Source organism: Notamacropus eugenii, chromosome 5, assembly GCF_028372415.1.
Source record: "Notamacropus eugenii isolate mMacEug1 chromosome 5, mMacEug1.pri_v2, whole genome shotgun sequence".
Taxonomy (NCBI): Eukaryota; Metazoa; Chordata; class Mammalia; order Diprotodontia; family Macropodidae; genus Notamacropus; species Notamacropus eugenii.
In genome coordinates, this window is record NC_092876.1 from 111,193,924 (window position 1) to 111,218,619 (window position 24,696).

General features: G+C 35.1%; 1 protein-coding gene across 1 annotated transcript in view; it reads right to left on the reverse strand.

The window, feature by feature from the left end:
• LOC140505044 (glutamate carboxypeptidase 2-like) overlaps nucleotides 1-24,696 on the reverse strand; it is an 80,504-nt gene that overhangs the window by 36,780 nt on the left and 19,028 nt on the right. The window contains exons 2-8 of the mRNA XM_072610599.1: nucleotides 24,202-24,310; nucleotides 20,248-20,434; nucleotides 16,782-16,883; nucleotides 9,690-9,815; nucleotides 8,445-8,631; nucleotides 4,697-4,790; nucleotides 910-1,008 (exon numbers count right to left, since the gene is read on the reverse strand). Coding sequence (XP_072466700.1) covers nucleotides 910-1,008; nucleotides 4,697-4,790; nucleotides 8,445-8,631; nucleotides 9,690-9,815; nucleotides 16,782-16,883; nucleotides 20,248-20,434; nucleotides 24,202-24,310 — 904 coding nt within the window. The remainder of the gene's footprint in view (nucleotides 1-909; nucleotides 1,009-4,696; nucleotides 4,791-8,444; nucleotides 8,632-9,689; nucleotides 9,816-16,781; nucleotides 16,884-20,247; nucleotides 20,435-24,201; nucleotides 24,311-24,696) is intronic.

A 24,696-nucleotide genomic window follows, 5' to 3' on the forward strand; every position in this document is an offset into this window, starting at 1 on the left:
GCATAGATGATTAACAAGTGCTTTCTGACTTTACTTAAAACTACAACTAATTTTTTTATTGTTTATAATTTGTCACAATATATCATTTCTGTTCTAACATTTATATATATTCATGGATATATTTCAGTACTTATTTCAGTACTTCAGGTACCTGTGATTTCATTGGGGAAGGTATTCCATGCAAGAAGGCTATTCACAACCCTTCTGTGATTCATTTAGTAGTTTTCAAGTATTACAACGGCCACACTGGTGAGCCAACTGTAATAGATTCTAGACAGCACGTATGTTGTTACAAAGAGGAATGCAAAGCCCATTCAGGCTGCTATAACCTGCCAAATTTTGTAGTACATTTGCACAATCTTTAAAAATACAGACTCAAATCCTTTTTTAGATGAGGCCTTGGAAGAGGGAATAATATACTAGTCTACTTATTCGATGAGCTATTTCAGAATCTGAAAAATCTAATTTCGGGCTGTTTTGCTATAAAAAAATAGATATTTTTTTCCCAAAGTAAGTCTACAAGCATTTACTAAGTGCTTACTACATGTGCCAGGCACAGTTGGCGGGATACAAAAAAACTCAAAACACTCTCCTTGCCTTCAAGGAACAAACATTCTAAATTAATCAGAAAAAAACAATATTATAGCATTTTAAGTTCACTAAATCAGCTGAAATGGAAAACCCATCATTCAGTAATATATTTACCATATCCCATTCAGTTCAATAAAAAATATTATGCACCATTATGCATAAGGCACTAGGAGTACAGAAGCAAAACAAAAATAACAAAAGATACCTTACCTTGAGGATCTTACATTTGTGTTACATGTAAATTAAAGTTTGACTACTTGATTTCTATTATGATAATTTACTGAAGATGAGAAAATAAGTAAAATAAAGCAAGATAACCGTGTAGAATAGTTTCCAGTAAAGCCAGGCCCAATGTTGTAAGGCACATTAAGCCTTCCTTTCCAGCTGCTGTCTGGTGGTGCTGGTCCTCCCATATTTCTGTAATACACAAAAATTTGTATTAATATTAAATTAGTATTAGGTGAATGAAACATTTGTTCAAAAAATAACAACCCATCAACAAACCTTTGTTCATACCTAGCATGTGTCAGGCACCGTGCTAGATGTTAGGGATATATAGACACACAAAAATATAGTCCCTGCTCTTGATTAATAAACATTAATGAAGCACCTACTATATACCAGGGAGTACAAAAGCCAGTAACTACCCTCAAGGAGCTTACAATCTAATGGAGGAAAAAGGACCTTACAACCTACTATAAATACAAAATCAACACAAAGAGAATGGTGGCTGGGGAAAATTAAATAACAATTTGAAAAATTAAGTGGCTCTCTTGAAGGATGTTACCCTTGAGCTGAGCCTAGAGGGAAGTTATGGATTCCAAGAGTCTGAGAAGAGAATGGAGGGGATTCTGGACTTGGGAGATAGCCTATGCAAAAGCTTGGAGGCAAAACATGGAATGCCTTATGTGGGGAAAAATAAGTAGGCCAGTTTGTCTGGAGTTGTGTGTGTGTGTGTGTGTGTGTGTGTGTGTGTAGGTAATGATGTATAATTAGTCTGGAAATATAGACTGCACTCAGATTATAAATGATTCTTAAATGTTAAACAGGAGTTTATATTTTATCTTGAAGTCAAAAAGAAATTCCACTGAAGTTTTTTTTAGGAAGGAAGTGCCATGGTTAGTCCTATGCTTTAGAAAGTATCAATTTGGCAGTACAGATGAGGTGGAAGAATTGCAGGGGGGATGTGACTGAGATCAGTTAGGGGACTGAGAAGTGATAAAGCCCTGAACGAGTTGCCATCTGAGTTTCAGAAGGATTCAAGAGATGTTGAGGCAGAAGTGAAATGATTTGTCAAATTGTTGGATGTGGGGGCAAATAAGAGTACTGAACTGATTTCTAGGTTGTAAACTTGGGTAACTAGAAGAATTATGACATCCTTAAAAGGAAAGTTAGGATGAGACATAGGTTTAGAGGGAAAGATAACCATTTTGGACATGTTGAGTTATATCACTGCAGGGATGCCCTTCTCTACCCACTAGAATGGTAGTAGACCACTAGATGAGAATTAGGCAAATATCGTCGTACAAGGCCAGTGGATTGATTTATTTTGCTTACTTATACTTCTTCAATAGAGTAGGGGGAGGCCAATGTTATCACTGAGAATGATCAATGTGTTAAAATGGTAATATTAAGGAAAACATTAATTGACTATAGTGAATAGGGTGAAAAGAGGCTGAGAAGAAAAATAGTGAGTAAAAATAACTGGGCATAAACCAATATCTTAAAGCATTTACCAAGATATGGTCAAAATGTGGATACATAATCAAAATAGAAAGAGATTTACAAATAAATTGGAAGAACATGAAACATATTACTTATCAGACATTATGGATCAGACTGATGGACAGGTGAACAATTTATGAATAAACAAGAGAGCAAATTTAGGCATAAAATGGATAATTTAGATTACATGAAATTAAACAAGTTTTTGTACAAATTAAACAAATGCAGCCATGATCAGAAGGAAAGCAGAAAATTGGGGGAAAATAGACAATTTACCAGATAAAGGTCTCATACTTCATAAAGAACTTTGTCAAATCTATAAGCATATGAGTCATTACCCAATTGATAAATGGTCAAAGAATATAAGTGGAGAAAATTTGATGAAAGAATCAAAACTATTTTTAGTCATATGAAAAAATGTTCTAAATCACTACTGATGAGAGAAATGCAAATTAAAACAAACCTTTTTAGATATCATTTTACACCTATCATTTCTGCTAAAATTATAAAAGGAGAAAGTGATAAATGTTGGCCGGGATGTTGAAAAACTGGGACACTAATTCATCATTGGTGGAACTGTGAACTGATCCAACTATTCTGGAGAACAATCTGGAATTATGCCCAAAGAGTTACTAAACTGCCTATAACCCATCTATGCCACTATTTGGTCTATTTCTGAAGATAATTAGGGAAAAAAGAAAAGAACTTATATATTCTAAAATGTTTATAGTGGCTCTCTGTGGTGGCAAAGAAGTGGATATTGCAGGGACGCCCATCAATTGGGGAATGGCTGAACAAGTTGTAGTATATGATTGTGAAAGAATGCTATGTACTATAAGAAATAATGAGCTTAATGATTTTAGAAAAAAAATGGAAAGACTTGCACAAAATAACAGAGCAAAATCCAGTAACAGCAATATTGTTTTAAGAATGACTTTGAGCAAACAAGTTATTTTGTCTATTATAAATACCCAAATTAACTATAAGGGACATATGAAGAAAGATGCTATCTGTATCCAGAGAAAGAACTGATAAAGAGAAGTATGTATAGAATAATTTTACACACACACACACACACACACACACACACACACACACACACACGTGTGTGTGTGGATGTATATACTTTTTTGGGTCTAATAGTAACCATCTCTAGAATAGGGTGAAGGGAAAGAAGAAAAAAAAAGAAATTTTCATGATAAATTTTTTGTATATTTGAAAAGAATAGCAAATTATGCATAGTAGACTTGCAGTTTCATGTGCAACCCTCATTTTTTATTGCACTATGTCATGAAAATGTTTGTTATGTTTCATAAATTAAAAATCAAATTTTAAAAATTAACTATAGATATATTCAATTACACTTCAGCAGGTAGATATGAGGAGTCTAACCTACATGACTTGGTGTACTTCTACCATACTTATACCTAGTCTCATTCAAAATAACTTCCTAAAGCCCAGCTCTGTTTTCTTGTATCACTTCTCAACTGAGAAAAAAACAGTTCGTAGTTCCACATGTTCTATAATATCTGTTCTCAGCCTCCCTGGGGCCAATGAGTTATTATGAAGAATTTATACAAATTCATATTTATTTCATGCATTGTTTTAACTCCAACAAATACGTGGAAGGATTAAGCATAATAAATAATCAAACACATTTTCTGCACACTGAATTCCCAATGTTTCACATGTGCAAAACAAATTATTTTAAAATATTATATATCTTATGCATTTTGTAATCATTTTAATGGAATTTCATTTTCTATGACTTCTTCAAGGATTTTATCTTTGGTACATAGAAATACGAATACAAATAATTTTTCTCCTTTTGTTTAGCCAATGGTTATGCCTTCAATTTTTTTGAATTTTATTTTTATAAATGTTATGTTTTATCATTACTGTTAGCATTTGTATAACTATGTCAGATAACAGTGCACAAGGCATCCGACTTTATTCTTATATTTTTTAGTTTATTCGTTTTTGCGTTTTCCCACTACTAATGCTAACTTTTGGTATTAGATCTATACTTCCAACTTTTTGCCAGCTTTTCTTATGCAGAATACTTCACTACAGTTAAAACTCTGTACTGTAGGTCAAATAATGTATTTGCCCTTTAGAGAAATAGAATTACAGATTAAGAGCTGGATAAGACCTTAGAAATCATCTAACACAATGCTCTAATTTTCTATATGAGAAAAACTAAGAACCAAGGAAGTTAAATGACTTCTCCAAGGAAGTAGTATGGTTTTATGAATTAAAATGTGAACTCAGATTTGGTAGCTCCGTATTTATTCTCCTGTACCATGCTGCCTTTTTCTTTTAATTGTTCCAAGTGGTCCAATTTTGCTTTTACATTTTATTTCTTTACAGATGTACTTACTCTAGTAAGATCTGGGCATCGTTGTATCCAATTGGATGAACAGGAATCTTTGGAAGACCAATAGCCTCAGTTATAGCATATCTATAGGCATATTCTGGGGAAAAAAAGATAATTTCACCTTTTATGATCAAGATAATCAAGTCTTTTAAAATGATTCTGTTAATACAGCCATACCTTTGAATAAAAGACAAATTGCCTACTTTATCTTTTCCAAAAGAACTCAATATTCTAAGTAAGAAAACTTATTTAATGCAGAACCTCTTTCATGGTCAATGGTTTGGTTTTTTTTTCTTGGAGAGATAATTTTGGGTTGATTTTTGAAAGAATCAAAATCAGTGTATTTTAAATGTACAAAAAAGCGTGTAACCATGATTTGTGTGCAAATGTATGCACAAAAAAGATGGTTTGGGTATAGTTGGTTCATTCTTTGGCCAAAATACTAGAAAATCCTGGGCAAATGATTCCTCCTAGGCTATCTGGTGCTTGCAGAAAAAATAAAAAAATCTCAGGAAAGGGAAAATATTTTAACAAGGAAATAAGAATTTATGGTGAAGAACAGTCTTGGTCCTGGCCAAAATGAAGCACACATCAGCAAAGCAGAAAATGATAATATTCTGAGATACGACAGAATCTCATAGTTAGAAAGGACCTCTGCAGCCATCTCCTTCACCCTCTACCTGGGAAGTAGTTACTCTACTGTGTACCTGACATGCAATCATCCAGACTTTTTTTGAAGATCTAAAAAGAGGGGAAAGTCACTATCTACTAAGACAGCCCATGACACTTTGGAATGGCTCTAATGATCAGGAAGATTTTCTTTACAACAAACTTAACTTGGTTTTTTGCAGTTTCCACCCATTGTTCTTTGTTCTGTCTTCTGTGGCCAACCAGAATATGCCTAATCTCTTTTCCACATGTCAGTCCTTTGATTACTCAAAGAGCTGGCTATCATGTCCCCTGGATGTCTTTTCTACAAGGTAAATGCCTTCAGTTTCTTTAACGAATCCTCAATAGTATAGATTGTACTCCCTTCAGAATCCTGGTTCCCCTCAAAAAGACATGGGCATTTATAAGGTGCCTTCTAAGTGGCAGGCACTGGAAATAAATATACAAAAGTGAGACAGACAATCAGCCTTTATTAAGAACCTATTCTGTGTCACTGTGCTGGGGCCTCGCATTGACACAATTCCCCCCTGGCCATTAACGGTATTTTATTTTTTCCGTAAAGATAGTTTTCAACATTCATTTTTATAAGATTTTGAGTTCCAATTTTTTCTCCCTCCCTCCCTGCCTCTCTCCCTAAGACAGCAAGCAATCTGATAGAGGTTATACATGTACAATTGTATTAAACATATTTCCACATTAATCATGTTGTGAAAGAAGAATCAGAACAAAAGGGGAAAATCACAAGGGAAAAAGAAAAACAAAAACCAAAAAAAGGGTGAAAATAGTATTCATCAATCTGCATTCTGACTCCATAGTTCTTTCTCTTAATGTGGATAGCTTTTTCCATCATGAGTCTTTTGAAATTGTCTTTGATCATTGTATTGATGAGAAAGGCTAAGTTTATTTTAGTGACACAACACTTTTTAAACCGAATTTACACCATAATCTCTGATCTGAACTATGTTATTAAAAATTCTATCATTCAGGCAACAGAATAAAAATTATATTTCTTTCTCTCTCTCTCTCAATTGGTGAGGACTCTCTTTTTACCTCTTTTGTTTTATGTCTCTTTCCCTGAGCAGATATTGATCATGAGCTGAACGATCCTAGCCTTGGTGGCTGCCTTGTGAGTTCAAGATACGAAGAGAGCCTGAGTCTCTTGGGGTTATGGATAAAACAAAAACTTCTTAATCTGGCACTTAAAACACTATACACCTAGCACCAATCTACTTTCACATATGTTTATGGACTCTATGTTCCAACTAAATTGGTCTACAGGCTTTTTTCTAAACTTGACAGACTAGTTCCCACCTCTTTCTAGACACATAAGACTGGAATATACTTCCTACTTTACACTTTCCAAATCCTTGATTTTCAACAATCCATCCAAAATGACACCTTGTTCTTCACAGAGGACAATCCATCTACCATCTGCTCTCCCAAATTTTGTACTGGCTGACCCCCATGCCTAGAATCCAATCCCTCTTTACTCAAAAATTCCTTCTCTTCCTTTAGCACATTGCTTGGATGTCATCTACTGCTTGAAACCTTGCCTGATTGCCTCGACTACTAGAGCCCTCCCTCGTCATCTACACTGTTTAACTACCTTAAATATATTTATATTTGTTCAAATTTTTATATGTACTTGTCTCCTCCTCCATAATATAAGCTTAATGTAAGAATGTGTATCTCCAGGACCTGGTTTAGTGCCTAGCACACAGTAGGAACATAATAAATACTCACTGATTGAGTCCTTCAAGGTTCATCTTAGGTGCCAACAGTTTGCTCTCCTTCCTCAATCTCCACTGAAAGATTTCTCTCCCTTCTCAAAAATAACTAGGACACTTTGATCTCTCCTCTGCATCCCCTTTCACTCTCTATATGGTATTATACTTATCTTTGTACGTCATACATCTTTGCCTCCCACTCAGTTGAAGTGTGGTGCCCTACACTTGAAGGTTTGAACTGTTTCATTTTTATTTTTGTATGTCCAGCACCTAGCACAATGTCTTGAGTGGGAATACATAAATGTGCGCACACACACACACACATACACACACACACATATTTAAGAGGTCAAGTGGGGATTGATTCTTTAATTTGTACAGGGAGGAACTACCAGTATGAAAATTCCCTATAATAACACAGATTGTCAACTCAGTCAATAAACTTTTATTTTGTCGACTAAGTACAAGACACTGTGCTAAGAGTCAGGGATACAAAGAATGGTAAAAGATAGTCCCTGATCTCCATGAGCTTGCAATCTAATGAGGGAGACTATATGCAAACAACAATATACAAACAAGTTAGATACAAGATATGCTGGAGATAATATACAGAAGGAAGGCGATAGATTTAAGAGAAATCCTGTGTTATGTAGAAATAGATACACCTGGGGCACTGAGAATTTAATGGCCACATGGTGAACATATATCAGGAGCTAAGCTTATATATCCTGACTCCCAAAGTGGGCTTCTACTCACCATACCACACTGGATATAAAAAAGAACACCTCATAAATATCTGCTGAATTTATGTAAAAAAACCCGCTGTACTACCATTTTGGCTCTTCACAGAGGCATAGAATTTGAGAGTTGCGAAGTACCTCAGCAGGTATCTAGTCTAATTCAACTAAATTGCATTCTCTTAGTTCACAGATGTTTTAAAAAGCCATTATAAGCAAATTATATGATACCATTAGCAAAAGTTACCTGTGTTACAAGTATTTTATTTTTAAGAATGGCCTTGTTATGATTGGAGTTTAGGATCAGTTCTCCTAAATCAGTATTAATTTATGTCCAGTGAGCATTCCCTGAATTCTTGGCATTAAATCTGGCACCACAGGACTTAAAATAGTAGAGAAGCTGATTATAAACTGATCACATACTTCAGCATTCTGAGGTCCCTATTCAACTTTTCAGGAAAAGGAAAAACCATACTGCAGATGAGTCTACACTGCAGTTCCCAATGTTTGCCTGCCCAAGGACATCCAGAGACCAAAATCTATTCCTTTACTTGGCAAAGCACTTGTTCTTGTTTTTTCCCTTCTGTCACCAGTGCTGACTGAGGACTGATGACTCACCATTAGCTGGATAACCTGGAGTGAGAGGGTCACCTGCGCCATTGAGGTTCAGCACATTTCCACGCTGGGCACCGCCTCCTGGAAGGTTCCAGCCCTTTGGATAAGGTTCTACTCCAGGGTGAGAATAATCAGCGGGATCAGAATAGAGAATAATCCCTTTGGCTCCTGCCCGTTGAGCATTTTTAACCTGTAAAATGAATTATCTCTTTAAAAAAAAAATTCCAGAGCTATGACATCACTATTTTATATGGAAACTTAGTTACATAACATAATCAAATTTATTTTGGCCCTTGTCACTTTGTCTACCAAAAAGAGGCAGCAAGAGTTGAATTGTGCTCAAATACACACACACACATCAGGTAAATCCTCATTGTGCTGAGTCCCCAAGTAGTTATATCTAGTATATCTAGCACCATAAAAACCTGTAAGATCTAGTTACTCTACATTACAACTTCCCAACTTTTCCCTAGGTAGGTGAGCAACTTTGAAATCTGATTCCACTAAAAATCTGTAAGTAAATCAGAGTGAGATGACAGAGCAGGACTCAAAAGGTTGCTAAACATCTGTTTCTACCTATATCCTCTTTCCTTTAAAAAAGTCACCAAATTTTAAATTATATCTTCTAATGACAACATAGCAACATACTAGTATTTTATATTTTAGAAAGTTTTTTCACATACATTATTTTATTTTATCATTATAATGGCCCTATGAGGAAGACAGGGTAGCTAACATGTTCTTCATTTTGCAGATATGGGAACCCAAGCTCAGAGGTCCAGGGTCATTCAGTCATATCAGAGCCAGGACCATACCCAAGTCTTCAGATTCCTAATTTAATGGTTTTATTCCTCGCCCCGCCCCCCCTCCCCCCATTATATCATGCTGCCTCTCCAACATAAATATTAATTCAGTTTATATGTTTCGGAATAATAAAATGTTCACAAGAAAGCAATAAATGATAACCGGTATGTAAACTAGCAGTGCGCCCTCTTGAAACTACAGAAATGATGTGGAATGTGGTGTATGTTATGTCCATCTTCATTTTCTACAACAGCCTAGTCCCACGTACTCTTATTCTTAGGTAATAATCTAGGAGCTCCATCTTTGACCCTAGGAGGGCCTTGCTACAGAACAATAATGCAAAATGGTGCCAGAACGAAGAAAATACTGTAATCTGATTAAAAAGAATGCAGTGCAGAAAAGTGGGAGGAGGGTTGGGGGACAGGGGAAGAAGGTGAGGCTTACCTTATTTCCTCTGAAAATTTTCCCATATCTAGCAATGACAATTTTCCCAGAACAACTGATTCCTAAATCCCGTTCCAATTTAAAGAAATCTTGGGTTCTTGCATAATTCACATACACTAGTTCACCCTATTGGGAAAAAAAAGATGATTTAAAACTACTTTCTGAAGGAGAGAAATTACATATAAGGCTTTACCAATTGAAAGCAGACCTTTTCAAAGGTATTTCATATTCACTGTCTAATTTTATTCTTACTACTAACAGAAGAGGTAGATAAGGTAGAAACTGGTAACTGAGGTCTAGAAAAGTTAAGGAACCTGACCAAGGTCACATACATTAGGAGATAACTATGAAGTCAGGATAGGAACTCACATCTCCTGACAATCTGGTGATCTTTCCTTTGTAGAAGGCAAGTGTTGACCAGGCCAGCTTGGCAGTTCAGATTCAAAATTAGAACAAAAGGAGACATAATTAGTCCATCTAATAGGTCACAAAAAAGGTTTACATATAGCAGGGGAAGGACATCAAGGAAATGATATTCATAAAAAATTAATCATCTACCAGTTGATCAGAATTTCCCTGTGCTGGTCATGCTGCTGGCTGATCAGCCCCCAAACTCACTACCAAGGATTTACCCTAAGCTTTGTTCTGTGTTGAGGTCAAACTTCTCTCTTCCTTGCCAGTGTCTTACCCTCCCCTGCCCACGGTGGGGGATCCTAATGATCCCCTGTTATCCTCCCTCCCATGCCGGGAGCTGAGTTTTGTATTACCTATTATTCATCACATAGCAGTACCTTTAAGCCCTCACGTACCAGAAACTGGGGAGGTGCTGAGAGACAATGGCACACTCCTGCATTCCCTTTTATATATGTGGATCTATCCAAATTGTCTTTATCTCATTACAAAAGTTATCAGTAAAAGCTGGCTCCACCTTGAAATCCTTGCTGATCTCCAGTGATCAGCTCATCAACATGTTCCTTGATGTATTTTTAATAAACTCTTTTAATTCTCCTTTTCCTGAGCTTTCCCTCATTAATCAGGATGAAAGCCTGAACGAAGGATTTTCCTTTTATCACCTTGATGCACTATATGTTAGCTATTGCTTGTGAATAAATTAATAAAAAAGCATACTTTAATATGCAAAATACTGTGTTAAGTATTGAGCACACAAGCAAAAATAAGACAGACCTCTCGGGGAGCTCACATTCAAATACAGGGAGGTGGGACATATAAGAGTTCTCAGCTGTCAGTCAGATGGAAGGAGCTATAATCCTGAGAGTGCAGAGGCAAAGTAGATAGCAATACATCTTCTTTAGGGCAAATATCATTGAAAAGACTTCTACATCCTTTGAAACATTTGATGGTGCCAAGGACTTTGGCAGTGAGACCTTTGTTGTCTTGTTTCTCAGTAGCTGTAGAACAGGGATTACTTCGGAATATCAGAAGATTATAAAACCTTTGAAATTCACAATGTCATCTTCTGTTTAAGAGACGGAAAGAGTCAGAAGCTCCACTCCTCCCCACTGTCCCCTCAGCAAGCTCCTTTTAGGGTTTGAGTGGAAATGTTTTCTCCTTTAAGGATGACTAGCACTCAAAATACTTAGCTTCTGTATTTACTTATATTTATATATATATTTATAATACAAATATTATAATTATAATAATATATTATAAATATATAAGTATAAATTTATTTATATAAAACCCTTAGGCTGTGATGGAAAACCTTTAGTCAATCCTAAAATAATTCCTGGGTAGCATCAGTCTGTTTCCACTAATCACCTTAGGTTTTCTTTCTTACTTGATTACCAAGATTGTACCTGTTCTAATGCCTTCAATTAATTGATCCAATGGAGATGTCTAGGCCTCATTCACACATGGTATATAGTTCCAAATGATTCAAAGTTCACGGTCTCTGTATTTAGTGAAGTAGGGGTATGGAATCCCCTCCCCCATCTTGCACAATATAATTTTGGGAATCAGGGTACTAGCAGTAGGTTTAAGGTGAGATTTCATGTAGAAGGTGCCACTTCAACTGAATCTTGAAAGAAACTTCAAAAAATTTACTTGAAGGAAATCAGGAATTCCAAAAGGCAAAGGGGGAGGGGAGGTAAGAGTGCATTACAAGCATGGGAGACATACAACTACATGAAGATGGAAGACATAATTTTACAAATTCAGATTACTGATAGGTCAGTATGGCTAAGTGTGAAGAGAAGAATATTATAGAAGACTGAAATAGCCGGAAGGCTCCAGGTGGCGAAGAGATTTCAAAGTCAAATAAAAAAAATTTATATTTTAGCTGGAATAATAGAGGAATTAAATCCAGTGTACACAGAGGAAATATATCTCAGAAGTCACACAAATTTAAGGGTCCAGTGACCATTTCTCAAGATATCTGAAAGGCATGATAATAAGGTATTATAAAAAGTTATGCATATTAATACTAATAAAAGGTGCCTAAAATGATACCAATTCTCATCCCTACAAAATCTCTATGAGAATAATTTAATTTACAGGCTTACTGAGAGTATCTTTCATTAAAGTATGAGAAGGAACAATAAGATTTTTGCAAATATGCAACTGCATGTCACATTTTTACAATTAATTTTTAGAAAGATGTAGGGAAAACAAAAGCCTACTTTACTTATTTGTTACCTTATGAAAAATAATTTCATTTGGCAGAACAAAATTCTGCTTGAAAGGCTCTCCTTCTTATGGCATTCCTCATGTATGCATAACTCCTCCTATAGACCTACTTTCCCAACTCTCATTTGCAGTAGAAGGCTGAGGATCAATACTAATTGTTTCCATCATAGTTCTAGAGGTAAGCCTGAGGGGGTAGATTTTCATAGTATTATCTCTTATAAGGACGCACTAGTGTGCTCCCCATTGATTATTAGCCCAAAGTAACTACTTATTTGGAACTATGTCCAAAGGGTTATAAAACTGGGCATACCCTTTGACTCAGCAATAACACTTTTTAAGCCTGTATCCCAAAGAGATTATAAAAATGGGAAAAAGACCCACATGCACAGAAACATTTATAGCAGCTCTTTTTGTGGTGGCAAAGAACTGGAAATTGAGGGGATGCCCATCATTTAGGGAATGGCTGAATATGTTATAGTATATGAATGTAATGGAATACTATTGTGCTATAAGAAATGATGAGCAGGTGAACTTCAAAAAACCTGGAAAGACTTATATGAATTGATGCTGAGTGAAATGAGCAGAACCAGGAGAACATTGTACACAGTAACAGCAACACTGTACAATGACTGACTTTGGTAGACTTAGCTCTTCTCAGCAATGCAAGGATCTAAGACAACTCCAAAAGACTCATGAAGAAAAATGCTATCTCTATCCAGAGAAAGAACTTCAGAGTCTGAATGCAGATGGAAGTCTACAATTTGCTCTCCTTTTCTTCTGCTGTATTGTTTTGTTTCTTCTTTCTCATGATCCCTCCCATTAGTTCTAATTCTTCTTTATATCATGACTAATGTAAAAATATGTTTAACATGAATGTGTAAGTAGAGGCTATATCAAATTGCATGCCATCTTGGGGAGGGGAGGAAAATTTAAAACTCAAAATCTTATGGAAGTGAATGCTGAAAACTAAAAATAAATAATTAAAAATATGTCTCTGAAGAATGAGTTCAAATTTGGGGAGCGACTTTGGCCAAACCAAAAATTCATGGTGCATGGTTAATAGAAGTCATTCTTTTTCTTTTCATAGAGGACACATGGAGGACTACTTAGGCTCTCTGTTAAGCATCAAAGGTGGTACCCTTGTAGAATTCCAAAGCTATTTTATCCTCAGCACATCTAGTTTATCCTTGATAAGTCTCTCAATTACTGATGAAGACACTGCTGTCAACTAATGATGCTTTGGCAGACACTGCTACCAAATCAGAACTCCAGATCTTCCAACCTTCTGAAGTTCACAAAGTTATCACTTAGTTAATGGTGGAGTGTATGTAAAGATAAATTTAATCCTTCACCATTCCTACAGGCAGTTCCATCTTAGGAGTTCCATACCATTGGATCGCTTGACTGCCTTGCTGCTGGAAGGCAGGCTTCCAAGTTGGCTGGATGTTTTACATATTACCACAAGGTTTAAGGCTGATACTTTTTAACTAATCATTAGCTATTTCCTACCTGGCATCATCTGCCCTAATCCAATGACTTAAATAAATTATGATCTTTTTAAATTGATTGACTGGCCAAATTTAGAAGTCTTGGTCTTCTATGTCTTAACTGGAGTACAAGTGGAAACCATCATGCTTAGTTAAATGTACATTAATGTCTTAAAAGATCCTCTGAAATAACCCCACAATAGATAAAACTTTCACAATCCTCTGATTATTGATATTAAGCAAGGTATTACACAAGGAGACCTTCCACTCTTTCAGAGGATTTCCAGTGCTGAGTTCAAACTTGAGAAATCCCATGTAAATGGTAAAGTCCAGCAGTTGCTCTTCATCATATTTTGCTAATTACTTCATCATCTGGTACAAATGCAAACCCTTTAAACAAGCTCCCCAACTACTCAGTTTAGCCTGACTATATACATAAGGATAAACAGGTTGTTGAGGAATATCTTATGTTTACACTATGATACAGATGGACAGTTAGAGCAACAGTTCAATCAGTTGGTTCATCAGTATATATGATCTTGAAAAAACACTGTAGATGGGTAATATACTAAGCCCAGAACTGTAGAGAAAAATGAGAGTAGGATCCAATATAATTGCAAAACTGCAGCATTTTCAATGAACCTAGGATGCTTTCTGAAACAAAAACCTACACATTATGGAATATCATAAACATATCCTATTTTATTTCTGATTAATTTGTTTCAGATCCTTAACTTCCTTACATTTTTTCTTGCTTTATATCACCTTCTTTTCGCTGCACCAATTCTTTAATATATTAAGCTTATTTTAATTTCCATTCCCATCTTCTGAGATGTTAACAAATTTGCTCAAATCAAAGATCAAGTGGGGCTATGAAAAAGAATTAGCTGAAACAACTAAAGATGAAAAACTATAATGAGTATCCTCTCACAGTACTTTAGTTCTCTGACTACATACAACAAACCTTTTGTATGATTTACAGTGAACTATTGTTCTCTTCCTGGGAATAAACACACTCCTCCATTGTGGTTTATGGGGGAATTTGTTCTTTTTCTGTCAACCTTCTATTGTCCTGTGCCCCTATCTTTTTTTCAACTATGAAGAATTCAATGACTGAATATTACTATAAATGGGAAAAGTTATTAGATTAAAAACTAAGCTAAATTAAGAGTATCTAAGTATCTGAGTAATGTCCATGTTACGATACTACACAGATACTACACAGATGTGTAAAACATTGCTTTCCTACTTCCTACTTCCTACTCTAGAATTCATTTTGACACTGCACCTCTAAGGAGCAGTCTCAAAGACACCCTATAATGTAACCACAGGGTTACAGAGAAGAATTAAAGAAACATTTAAAAAGTAGAGAACAAGACCAGAAACTCCTCTATCTACAAAGTTTTACTTCTGTCAAGAAATAAGCTTTAGCACAGTGCCTGGTATATACTAAGTTTGTATTAAATGCTTTTAGGTTGCCCTTAATTATCTCCATCAACTTTTTCCCTCGATCAGCATAATATTCCCTAAAAGGGACTTTTTTTTTTAAACAAGCCTGCAAGTATAGGGCTATATAGGCAAAAAAAAAAAAAAAAAAAAAAAAGAGAACTCACAAACTTACTTAGTGTAAGCTAAGTATCATATATTTTTGTATCTTTCACTATTGATTTACTTGCTTGTTTACTGAACCTAACGCTAATTTCATGGTCCAGGGATTTGAATATGTAATTTTCAAAAGAATTTAAAAAAATTATTGTAGAAAAATTAACCATAAGTCACTAATAAGAAGATGCAGAATAAAACAATTCTGAGTTTGAAAATTTACCTCTCTGGAAATCTGCCCAAATAACAAAAAGGAGAAATAATTGATATTAGAAAAGGTGTTGGTACAATGAGCAGTGGACTGGTATAATCATTTTGGAAACAATTAAAAATATTTACAAAAGAGTTCAAACTGTTAATATCCTTTGGCCCAGTGATTCCACTGTTGTCCAAACAACCCAAAGAGATCAAAACATAAAGGTCCAATATATACCACGCGTGATACACTTCATGAACACTTTTTGATCTATAGCACTTCTTGTAGTAGCAAAGACGTAGAAATAAAGTGGCTGCCTACTACTGGGGGAATATCTTCAATTATGATTTACGAACATGATGGAATATTATTGTACAAAAAGAAATAACAAATCTGAGAAACTCAGAGAAACATGAGACTATTAACACAAAAAGATACAGAAGGAGAGAAAGATGAAGAAATTGAAGCCCAGAGAAATTAATTTACCTGTCCAATGTCACATGACTACTTTGTAGCAAAAGCAGTACTAGAATTCTATTTTCTCAACTTCAGGTATAGTGCTCTTTCTATCATACCACACAGCCTCCCAGCTGTACACTACACTATTTTTATAAATTGTCTATCATTCTTTCCCATTTCTATGCTAATACAATGGAAGTTATAATTACTTCACTGAGGTATTCTGTGGGTTTTCCAATGACCGTGCTCAGATCTATCAAATTCTAGTAGATGAAATGTGACTTTAACCTCATTGTCTCTTCAATGACATGAGTAAAGCTGTACAATAAAACTTTAGGTTACTTAGCAACATTACTAAGTGAAACATCTCTCTGTCCAGCATCCTTTGGCATTGTCTTTACCAACACTTTCCTAAATGACATTCTTAGAAATTCACCAACATATCTTTTCTTGTTAGCTTTCAAAATTTCACCTGATATATTTTTAAGGAGATAGAACAACAAAAACTAGGGAAAACTATGTGGTCAAATGTAGTTATCAAATTTTTGTATTTCTCTTTATATTTTATTCTTTTCAAAAGCAGTAAATAGTTGCATTTCTGTGGATTGTTTTAATGTTGGAAGATAAAGTAGATGAATATTCAAGGCCCCATGGATCTATGACAGAGACTCTCTATTATTTAATACTTCTTGTATTCTTTACCTCTGGCATTCCCTGTGGTGAAAAAGCACTGAAAGGTGGCACCACATCTGGAACATGTTCATATCCTGGAGGAGGGGGTTCAAATAATGATGTGTTGAAAATCTGAAAAAGAAGTCACAGTTATTAAAACCCACAATCAAAATATGATCTTTTTGTTAAATAGTAGTCTTAGTTTGCTTCAATCTAATGACCCTTCCATTAAAACTGGAACACTAGCTCTTGGTGGTGCTTCCACAGGGGTGGGAGAAGTCAAGCAACAAATGTATAGTAAGCCCCTACTGATCTATTTACTATGTGTCCAAGCACTGTGTACACTGTGCGAGAGTACAAGGAAAGTATAAAGCATCATCTTTACTCTCCAGGAGCTTTCAGATGTTGTCAAGCAACTAGGAAAAAAATGCTTCAAAAAAAAAATTCAGAGGTCAAGAAAAGTAGAAGAGATAATGATAACTGCAGGTTTTTTGGCTAAAATATTTGCATCAATATTCCAATGAAAAGATTGAAATAAAAGTGATTTTTTGAAATATTGACAGGAAGTTTTGAGAAATTCAAAATAATGTGTCTTAAATTACCTGAGGAGTTCAGGAAGAGGAGTGATTTGTCATTTTACAGCTCACAATATTCATTGTACAACACTAGGTATAATGTAAAACGGAAGCAAACTTGAAATGTACTAGACCATATCATCACACCACTCAATTTGAACTTAGTATTGATTTTCACTTACTGTCAAAGCTATTAATATCGGGGGAGGATTTTAAAATGATGCCAAGAGAAGAAGAATTTCTGCTAGCACTTTTTGAGACACATATTCACTTTATATCACCCCTGGTTTTAGACTCCTTGATTGAATCGTACAGTGTTATCAAGGGATACAATAAAAACAAGTAGGAATGAAGGGGAATAACACTTAAAATTCAAGCAGTATTACAAAGCAATAATGATCACAGGAATTTGGTCCTCTTTTAAAAAGAGAAAAATAGATCAACAGAATATACTGGACAAGGAATAATAATATAACACAATATTATATTATAATATTAGTAGCAACAACAATAATTAAAAATAATAACTGGTATCAATATTGTACTTTAAGCTTTACAAAACATTTTAAATATATAATCTCATTTAATGCTCACAACAACCCTATGAGGTAGATGCATGTCCATTTTACAGAGAAAACTGAGGCTCAGAAAGGTTTTAACAATCATGGTCATACCAGCAATAAGAATCTGAGGCAGGATGGATCAAAACTCAACTTTTCCTGATGATTGCATTCTCCATTGATAACTATTTGAGTACCCATATTCTTAAGTACCCAAATAAGCACCGTCTGTGCTTGTCCTTCGTTTTTGAGGAAGCCCATGCATGACATCAGAAAAATGATGACATGACTTGTACTTGACTTTGTTTTGAGTGAGGGGGCCTATTCGCTCAATGGGCATTACCCCTTCCAGTCCCCAAGACATTCTTCTTCTTTCCTCAATGAATTCAGTGTCTGGCTCAGTTTTTTTTCCTACCCTCATGTTAATGAACTTCAACACACCTATTAATGTTCCCTTAAATGCCTTAATATGGCAGTTGCTCAATCTAGTGCTATGACCTATTTTTCCATCCATATAAACTACGCAATATGTGGTCATATCTCTGATCTTGCTATCACCCACAAGTATTCGACTTTCACATGAATGAACTCTGAACTTCCTTTATCTAATCATAATCTTTTATCATTTCATACATCCCTATGCCTTACAAAGTCTAATCTTGATTTTCATCCTTAACATAACCTCTCTTTCTGCCATCTCTGTCTTTTGTGGACCCATAAACAGTACAAGGACCAACACCCTTCCTTGTATTAGCTAGTCTCCTCCTTTTCCTATCTTAACCCTTTGGTGAACCCATTCTATAGCATATACTCTATACTTATACTCTATATTTATACTCTATAATTTCTTTGACTCCTCGTCCTGTAGTTGCTTATCAGTCTTTGATAATGCCAACCCTGGATGATTCCCAATATCTGTTTCTTTTCCTATATTTATATAATAATAAACAGATATGAAGAAAATCACAAACCACCTTAAATGATCCGTTACCAATTTATTTTATGTAATCTTAACTGAGCCCTCACTGCAGCAAGGCAAACATTCTAATGTTTGCCATCTAATTGATTAGCTATCTCAAACTCCATGGCAGTTATCACAGACTTTCTTATTTCTCCTTACCCCTCTCAAGGAACCCTTCCCACATCATATGTGTCTAAAACTTTAGCTTGTACTTAATGAAAAATTGAAACAATTTGCTGAAAACTCCCTCTTCTTCCCCTCCTCATCTCACAACACTTAGACTACTGGTTTCCACTATCTCGTCACTCCAGTATCAGATGAAGAGGTGGTCCTTTACCATGACAATCCAAATGCCAAAACATGTAATCTTGACCCCATCATCTCCCACATTCTCTAATAGATGAACTCCTCTATCATCTTTCTTTTCTCTCTCAATCTCTAATCTTCAATTTCTCCTTACCTACTTACCTGCTGCCTACAAACACATTTATGTCTTCCTCATCCTTAAAAAAATCTCATCTTGATCTAGCTATTTCCATTGGTTATAATATGATCTCTCTCTTCTTGGCCAAAAAAATCATCTATACTCAATACATCTTGCTCTTCTCTCATTCACTTTTAAACACTGGAATCTGGCTTCCAGTATTTTATCCAAGTCATTCACCTAGTTTCCTCACCTAGTACCACTCTCTTATTTTACTTTCTACTCCTAATATTCTATGAGTCTATAAAGAACATTTCTTAAGTGACTGTTAATTATTTTTGTTCTGTGTGTGTGTGTGTGTGTGTGTGTGTGTGTGTGTATGTGTGTATCCATCCCTATGGGATATGAGAAGATGGGAAATGGAAGGATCAAGTGAAGGTTTTATGAGGATGAAAGAAAAACTGGCAGGTTTACGGGAACTAAGTAAGAATCCAGTAAAAAAAAAAAATTGGATGCAGTAGCGGACTTAGTCAAAACAGCTGCATGAATTTTCTCCACCTTCATTCAGCAGTATGTGTGTAGGAGCAAAGGCAGCAGAGATCACAGGAGTCATTCATGGCCGAGGCTTGGCAGGGGATAATCAGGGATGATCAAGGGGTCATGGGAACAAGAGAAAAAGATAGCACATAGTTAAACTGGCTCACCAAGAGGTCAAGATGAGGAAAAGAGGAGAAAGTGACTAGTGTAGTGGTGGTGGCTTAGGAAACAATGGTTTAGAGGAAGAGGCAGAAGGCTAATACATTGTGATAAGATAAAGGAATTTCAGAGTTCTTAAACACAAAAGAAGTACATTTCTGGGTGATGGGAAGATCAAGGTAAACTAAGGTCGGTAGATAACAAGCTTAATGAAGTTGTCATGTACAAGGGTCAGTATGCACAGGCTTTGTCTAACTTTATTTAGGATTTCTTCCCTTACCTCATTTCCATCTTCATCAATGATAGAGATATAGTTGGGATTAGTCTCATTGGGGTAGGATAAGAGGACATCATAGTGAGTAAGTTCAACCGAATCTAGGCCAAATTCCTTCCACTGGGATTGGATTTGCTTTGCAAGGTCCACGTTTTGTTCCGTTCCTGCCAGATGTGGGACCCGTGTAAAATTACTAGTTAAGAAAAATGGATACTGGTTAAAAACAATGTTTGATTTTAAATCATCTTTGTTTTAAATTCAGCTGAATATAAAGAAATGTAAAAGTACTTTGCAATAAATAATTTTTTACATATGAATGAGATCCTATAATAGTTGTCAAATACAATCTCTCACTATGTATAGACATGAATTTTTCCCACCAAATTCCTCATTTTCTAGAAATATTTCTTGATATCTATAGCAACTGGGAAAAAAGTGAGGAAGAGAGAGAATCTGGGAGAGGCAGAATCTGAACTGAAGTAAGAAGTTGGGAGAATTAGGTTTCCTAGTTCTAATTTTACTATGTGAATCACATAAATTCTCTGGGAATCAATTTTCTCATTTGTACAATGGGGCTCATGGACCCTACCCTACTTACCTTGTAGAGTTGTGTAGAAGTGAAATATGTATGTATATATGCACACTTCTTACCTTCACTATCCCTCTGCACCAATCCATTGTATAACCTGATATCAGATTCTTTTTTTTTTTAAATTATTTTATCTTTAACTTATGGAATAAAACAAGAATTTCCACAACATAGTATTAAAAAAAAAATTACACATGAAACTGAAAATATCACTATGTACAACTTGCCATTCCTTTTAAATACATAATAAAGTTATCACATATATTTCTTTTTTTCTTCCCTCAGATTAATCTTCTTAATGTTCATGTCCCTTCACTGTGAAAATAATCTTCCAATGACCCTTATTACCTACTCAATAAAATCCAAACCCAGTCATTTACAAACTTGTGCTCCCTTGTCTTCTTACTCATTCTCATCTCCTTTTCATAAACAAAAAATTCTATACTTTAAACTCCAGCCAGATTACCTTCTCACCATTCATCAAACTTTCTCAGTTCTATTTCTTATCTTTGGTGTCTTGAGTCACACTCCTTCTACATGTCTAGAAAAACAGACTATCAAGGCCCAGGGGAAAAAATGCTATTTTAACCATGAAGCCTTCTTGGGTTCTCCTCTGCCAGAAGTGATATTCTCCTTTGGGAAATTGTCTACTGCTTTATATTTCTTATCCACCTATGATACTACAATTTTTAATAGCTATTTGATATGGAATTTTGTTTTGTTTTCTTCTTAATTTTCACCAGATAAGTAACAACATAAATGATGGTATCTGACCAGAGTAGGACTTTTAATTCAAAAGAGGAGGAAAATATGTAGGTAAAAACAACTTACATCAACTAGTGAGTCTGTCCGTACACCCTCTAATGCCAAAGGAATTCTCTCAACCCTCATGTGCATCCTTGCCTACCTTACACATGAGGGGTATATTCACAAGGTGCCCGGTGGCTGCTAACCGCAGAATGCAAATTTGAAAAAAACCAAAAACCCTCCAAATCCCTTTCCCTTCTTGAATATGATACAGTGCTGACCTTAATTGCTCTGGCCATTCTGATCCAGTCTTAAGTTCTGGATGGGGCTGGTTTCTAGGAACTACATTTGTGACTTTATCTCTAATGAACTACTTAGACATCTGAGATTTTGGGCAGCCAGTGCAGAAGACTGACGTAAGTAGCAGTATTATCTTTTTTATGCATATGTACTACCAGTAGTTCATAGGCCATCAGTAAATTAAACATTCATAGGAAGTCATCTTTCTGCTACTTGGGATCCAAAATCAGATAACATAGTAAGCAAAAGCACAGAAGTGGAAAAGTGTAATATATACATGAGGGACAATAAAATAATCCAGTTTAGATGGAGAATAAAATAAATGAAGGGTAATGGCTCGAGATTAAATATTGCTCATACTAATATGTGCTAACATACTTGATAATGCTAATATAGACTATGTATATGTGCTAATAATATATATTCTAATGCTAATACAGAATACTTTGAATGATGGAATAAGGAAGTTACACTTTAAGTAGTCAGCAATAGAGTGTCATAGAAGGGTCTTGATTAAAGAAGAGATTATTGGATCCATACATAAGGAAGAAAATGTTGCAGTAGTATGAAGGATAGATTGGAGTAAGGAGAGAAAGCAGGTGGAAAGACCAGTCAGGAGGCCATGGAAATAAATACATCTATTCAAATGGTGGTAGTGGAGTTAGAGAATAGGGGATTAGATGCAAGAGATACTGAAGTAAAATCAGTAGGACTTAGTACATGTGATACAGGGAAGTAGAGGGAAGAAACAAACATAACCCCAAGTTTCTGAACATTGAACACCGAGTGTTTGCTTGGTGATATCAATGATAATATTAGAGCAGAAAGAACAAAAGAACATTTTGTTAATATATTTGGAAAAACAGTAAGCCATAATTCAGTCCAGTAGATTTTTTTTTTTTTTTTTGCGGGGTGGAGAGGCAATCAGGTATAAGGGACTTGCCCACAGTCACACAGCTAGTAAATGTCTTGAGTAAGATCTAAAATTCAGCTATCTTTCAATGAGGATCAGCCTTACTCCAGTCAATCACAAGCAGTTGACTGAAAAAAATCTGCAACTCCAGCCCAATCGCTGAAGTCTTCCTGAGAGCTGAGCCTCTGGCTACATTCTTTCTTTGTACATGTGATTATATGATCTAGATTCCTTCCTGTGTCCCTTCTCACTCCCCTTCTAGAGATCTATTCCTAAAAACAAAGAATTTTTATAAAAAGAAGAGAAAAACAATGAGCACATCAACAAAATCTGATGTTATATGCAATAGACCATACCTGTTAATCCAACCCCTGAAAGAAATGAAGAAAGATTTCTTCTTGTATTTGTTCTTTTACACCAATCTTATTTTTCATTACTTTATAGTTTTAATTGTTTTGTTACTATTCTTTCCATTTGCATAGCTATCATCCTGCATATTGTTTTTCTGACTGTTTTACATTGTAAAGTGTTTTGTAAACCTTAAAACAGTACATAAATGCTAGCTATTGTTTTTATTATTCATTTAAAATGTATTACCATATTCACTACTTTATTTTTAATTTTAAGATTATTACTGTCATAATTGAGTTATAAACTTATTACTTATACAGTGTCAAGAATCTTTCAGATTAGATCCCTAGTTTGTAAGTGATTTTAAGCACTTAGATTTCACATACACACAGACAGACAGACAGACACACACACCCTTTTAATTTGCTAATCTATAAAAGGAAGGCAATGATCTCTATTTATAGTAAGAACATTTTATTATTCATTTTCCAAAATACCAAAAATATCAATGATTTCAAAGCAGACGATAATTTAGAGCTTAACTAGTATGTTATAGAGAAAGAATCTGAGATCCAGAAAGGTTAAAGAACTTGCCCAAAGCCAAATACATGGCAAATGAAAGAGCAGGGATTCACACCCAGGTCTTCCAATTCCAAAACCAGCATTCTTTCTACCTCATCACATTGAATACATCTCTGTTTTTTGTGATTAAGTATCTCTATCTCCATACATACTCCCTCTCTCCCATTCTCACTGCCACTTTGTTTCAGGCCATCATCGCACTGTGCTCCACTGAGTTCTCAATGAGAGAAGCACAGAAAGGTGAAAATCATGAAGTGTACAGCTAAGAGTACTTTCTTACCAGGTGAAATATGACACCATTACAAGATAATTCAACATGTATGTAACCATTTAAGTGTCAAGTTTCTTCTTGAATAGATAATTCAAGATAGGGACATTTCTAGAAAGAACAACCATTCTAACCAATAATATGCTGAATATTAATTTTTACAAAATTAATGAATTAATGAATTTATAAATAAAAATTAAAAATGCTTACTATAAAAATGCTTTGATGTTTTCAGCTTTCAATTCATCCAGAAATGCCTTCTTCATATTTCGGTGGGGAATTATGGTATTAACTTCACCAGTGGGTTTTGCAATCCATCCTGTAACACATAACCAAATTTCAGAAAGAATTGTTTTGAAAGACATATGTAAATCCTTATGTTATTAGCACTTTAAAAGATATTAAAAAATTTCATGAATTTTTTAAAGATTCATCATTGCCATGGATTTGACATAATTTTTACTTCTGAAAGAAAATCTTCATTATATTTGTCCAAATTTACCAAAATTGCTTGTCATCACCAAATGATCACAGAATTTCTGAGTTAGAAGAGACCTCAATGCCAACCTATACTGGAAAAAGATCCCTCCCTACACCATACCTGACAACTGTTCATTTAGTTTTTGCTCAAAGACCTCTGGTGAGATGAAACCCACTGTCTCCCAAGATAACTCATTATGCCTTCTATATGGCAATAAGTATGAG